Source organism: Nicotiana tabacum, chromosome 7 (genome assembly GCF_000715075.1).
Source record: "Nicotiana tabacum cultivar K326 chromosome 7, ASM71507v2, whole genome shotgun sequence".
Taxonomy (NCBI): domain Eukaryota; kingdom Viridiplantae; phylum Streptophyta; class Magnoliopsida; order Solanales; family Solanaceae; genus Nicotiana; species Nicotiana tabacum.
The window spans coordinates 160,001,106-160,005,720 of record NC_134086.1 but is presented as its reverse complement, the minus strand read 5'-3'; the positions used below and the strand labels follow the sequence as shown (position 1 = coordinate 160,005,720).

Below are 4,615 nucleotides of genomic sequence, written 5' to 3'. Positions count from 1 at the left end.
GTGCTTGGATAGGGCAAGCCAGAATAGAGACCACCAAGACCAACCTTCTGGGACAGCCCAACATTCCACCAGATTAATGCCCCCACTCGAGTTACAAGCCCACGTTACTGAGCTCGGCGTGCATTATTATCTCATAACTTCTTATAAACCCGTGAATATTATTCTTCAAAATCGATGTGGGAGTTGTTCATTGCCTTTTTTAAAACACGGCTGGTGTTTGACATTGTCTCAAGTAATTAATGCTAAGAGTCCACCATGTAAATAAAGCAAGTAATAGTTCATTACTTCAACCACTTTGTTTCTTGAAGTGATTAACAAACAGAAACGTATTTCAGGAGCTAATAGAGATGTTTAATGGGTTTATTTCCACCCCAAACGCAAACACCTAAAGAAACACTACTTGTTTTCCAAAACCACCTTATTGAGAAACGCTTAATTGTTATCTAAAAACCAAACCCAAAATCAAACTCAAACGTCAATAGAAGCTTGACTTTGATATACAATCTCATACAGACACATGCTTACTGGAAAGAGTCTGTTGAGTTCTAACAAAATTTAGTCTTTAACACAAAGCACACAGACACATGCTCAACACGAGATGACAAGAGATACTACTAAGCTGCAACAATAGAAAAGGTTAAAACATGTAATTACACTGATAGGATATTATATGAGGTACCATCAATTTCTTCCTCCCGAGAAGCCTCGCCTCATCTATTCCACTGGGACTCTTCTTCTGGCTCTTCTAGAAGAATCTTCCCCTGATACACCGGTTTGTTCCACCGGTCCTGCATTTCCATAGTATTCCAGAGCTGGAAGTGCCCAACCACCCAAACCCCTCCAATTTGCAAACTCATCCCACAAGCCGCTAATGGATCCTACACATGTTGAATAGACTGTCAAAACTACTTCTGCAACATAATCAGTGCAAAGTTGCCTCTAGTTTGCAGAAGACATCTCTGTCCTCCATAAACAGTAGAATTCTTGTGTCGACTTTGTAGAGTACATTATAACATATATTCCTGACTTATGGGACGAAAACCATACAGCACAAGCATAATACTCTTTATAGGATGCCCAGAAGTAAAACAAAATGTTCAAAGTCTATGACTATAGCAAACATGGGAATTATATAAGTTTTTTGATGAAGACATGGGAATTATATAGGTTTCTATAACTGCATTAAAGATCTTCAAGTGTTAGCTAATGGTATATCTTCATGACTTTAGAATTCTTAGTTCAATCACAAAGTAACGGTCTAGATTTTGTTTTGGAACTTCCATGTCAAATATTGTCTTCTTGCACTGAACTCTAGTGGCTAGATAGTTCTGTTCTCAGTAAAGTATACACTTTTTGTTTTGATAGGTGCATTCATGCAGAGAAAGTTTAGACTAATCATTAATCTTTAACTCTTATAGCTGATTTAATGTTTCTTATCTGAAACATCCAAAAGGGAAATTTAAGTAAGGGAAAAAAGCCCCATCAAAAGGTGGTTTAACACACATCACAATCTTAGGATACTTTCTCGGGTGCACAGACACCGGATCAATAAATTCATTTGATTCAAAACTTGGTTCAAGAAGCGCATGCAAGACTGCAAGAGCGGAGAGCTTATATTCTCACACCACTTCAGCAATTACTAGTCAAGACCTCGTTTAATTTGCCAGAGTCCTCATTGCAGACCTATGCAATTCAGTGTTTTCACAGACACCAAACTTGAATAAGCAAGTACGTGACATCAATCACACTCCTTCGTTGGATTATCTCTTTGGTAGAGAGCTTCTTAACTAGTGTCATCGTTGAAACTAGAGTCAATGGGAAATAAAGCAGAGAACCAATGCAAGCAAAGCTTACTGAGTTGTTACTTATTTTATACACATCAACAGTATTCAGAAGCATCATGGAAGGTGAGACAAGCACGTCAGCCTTATTTCTGCTACTTGATACTTAATTTGGATGTACAATAATGCAATCAAATATAACATACTCCCTCACTAGAATATGCTAAGATGCAGCAATCTTCCTATGCTATAAACACTATGTCCATTAATGGAGCTGTTTTAGACATGAAAATGCAAAGGTTTAACCATAGGTATGTGACGGCTTTTGTGCTAGCGATATTTGCGTTAAGCAGTGATCTCAAGTGGCTTTGATATATTACAGTTAACAAAATGCTGTCATTTTACCTTATCAAGAGTCCAATATATAGATAAGGACCAGCCAATACAGCTAAGCCGCTCTAGGACTCGTATTCTTTCACCCATTTGTCTTCTTCTGCTCCTAAGCTGTGTTCAATCAATCGTTTACGGGGACTCATTTCCTTTCATCTATTTGTTATCTTCGGCTTCATAAGCAGTGATTTAAACAAACAGATCTGCCTGTATTTGCTAGGACACAAAGAATTCATATGGTCTTAACCAGAGTACCAATTTTTGTACCGTGCACTCTCTTAAATGTTATCCTAAACTGTCCCTAAACCACCCTCTTCAAAGAAGTTTATTAGCTTCTGCTGAACTGTGCATAGAATATGAACTGCCTGTGCAGAGAAATATGACTATAGCTAACTAGATAGTCCATCGGCTGCAACATCGTTCAGCACTTTATCTGGTGAAATGCTGAACAATTAGGTTATCTGGAAAACATGTTAACTGGACCCAAACAGCAAAGTAATAATCTTTCAATCATTCTTGTATTCTCACGTGTCAAGTCTGGATATAAATGACGAGAACTCAAGGTGCCATATTCAAGCAGTCTACCTTGATTCTCCAGCAAGCTGAAACTCTTATCCCATCCAGGCAAATGCTTATCGGCATTAGCTTTCCAGTTTTGTTCAAAGTCGCCAAGCTCATCTAAATGTAAATCAAATACCATTAATTAAAACGACTGAAATTCAGAAGGCATGGCATCTATCATGTTGTTGAAATGAAGATACCTTCATTGAGGTTGTGCAAAGTCTGCAGTGTGTCCTCTCGTCCATCTGAACCATGCTTTTTTGTGACAGAATGGCCCTGCATAAAAGCTCACAAACATAATCAGGACAACAATGCAAGCTTTAGTCAATTTTTATTTACTCCCGAGTTATGACAAACAAGGCACTCAGTAAATTTCAGTGACCTGACAAACACCTGAAGAAAGCATTTCAATCTCGGAACGGGTCTACATTTGAAAGAACCTAAAAAGTTTAAAAGGACCAATGAACTGTGCCCCTCAGCCATACATCTATTGACAAGAGAAATACCTTGTTGTGGATCCCTTTGGAAAAGGTATGCAGGGACTCACCAATCGTCTTATCTTCTTCTTTCATCTCTGCTAGAACCACCTATGCAGAAAACAAAAAACATACTAGCAATTTTGATTAAACAATGTACTAGTAATAATTATACAAGAAGCAAGAGTAGCAATTGCTCTGATCCCAATACTATACTACTCACCCCATCAGGGCCATTCATTCTGCCTTCTGAGCAAGTGTAGTACATCCCATTTAAACCACCATAAGCAACTCTGCGGTAGCTGAAACTGTGGCTCCCTATAAAATAAAATTCACGAAATTCCTTGTTGACAAAAAAGTTGAAAATATATATTTAAACAATAAACAGTTAAGCTAATTGAACACCAAATTCTTATTCCACATTATATCACGCATTAGATAATACTACAAAAATTTCCGCACAACTTAATGCGGGATATTACAACGAAATGCTGCATTAGTTATCACTTATGCGGCTATCATATTATTTCCTTGTGCCACCAACCAAACACTATATTATTTTATACTGTGATTAATTATGCTATACAACCAACGAAACGACCCCTAAGTTAAAGAAGAGAACTAACCGTTGGAATTTTTTACTTGGTCTGTTGTTGTTAATAACCAAGTCTTTTCTTGGTTCAGAACTTTCCGGAGTATGATCACCATCACCTTCAGGATTTAGCTCTTCAATTGTGATTTGCTTCCGAGAGCCTTGTTGTCCATCATATGGGTCGTTCCAGCCAAACAAACCACCAAATGGCTCAGTGAAAAATGGATCATTAAAAGGGTCTTTTCCTCCAAATAACTTTGCCATGCTCACTGTTCAAGAAAAGAAAAACAAACAGAGAAGAAAACTCACGAAAGTTAACAAAATATTTGCTCGATTACCACTTTCTGTATAAAATATCACAAAGTGAAATTTGTACCCAGACAAACTGTTAATACAATTAACCCGTTAGAGGTAAGGCAGATGAAAAAATTCACCTTTGAGAGAGAGAGGGAGAGAGCTTCTGATGCTTGCTTCTACTTGTCTGAATCCCCAAAAAGTCCACTTCTTTTTTATGTATAGAAGTGAAGCTTCTCGAATTTGCTTTTTGCCAAACCACTTTCACCTGTTGGTTAATTAACCGGGCCCTACAAATTACTCATTCGCTTGTCTTTTATTTTTTAAATAAAAAGTACACTATGCTAATCTCTAATAGGGACCGTTTGGTTGGGATAAAAATATAATTTTTGAATAAAATATGAAAACTGTTATGAATAGTTTGTTACATTGGATGTTCATGTTGTGAATAACTTAAAGATTAAATCTTCTAATTTATGTCCATCATCTTTACTTTTTATACCTATAAAAGGCCATGTAAT

At 37.1% G+C, this 4,615-nt stretch overlaps 1 protein-coding gene across 1 annotated transcript; it reads right to left on the bottom strand.

The window, feature by feature from the left end:
* Nucleotides 1-459: 459 nt before the first annotated feature.
* On the bottom strand, nt 460-4,369 carry LOC107802727 (uncharacterized). The gene is made up of 7 exons (XM_016626279.2): nt 4,235-4,369; nt 3,835-4,069; nt 3,432-3,526; nt 3,239-3,319; nt 2,933-3,008; nt 2,757-2,849; nt 460-878 (listed from the first exon to the last, which is right to left on the bottom strand). Exons 2-7 carry the CDS (start codon nt 3,914-3,916, stop codon nt 715-717), a joined length of 591 nt encoding a protein of 196 aa, XP_016481765.2. The 5' UTR covers nt 3,917-4,069; nt 4,235-4,369; the 3' UTR covers nt 460-714.
* Between the last annotated feature and the right edge of the window lie 246 nt (nt 4,370-4,615).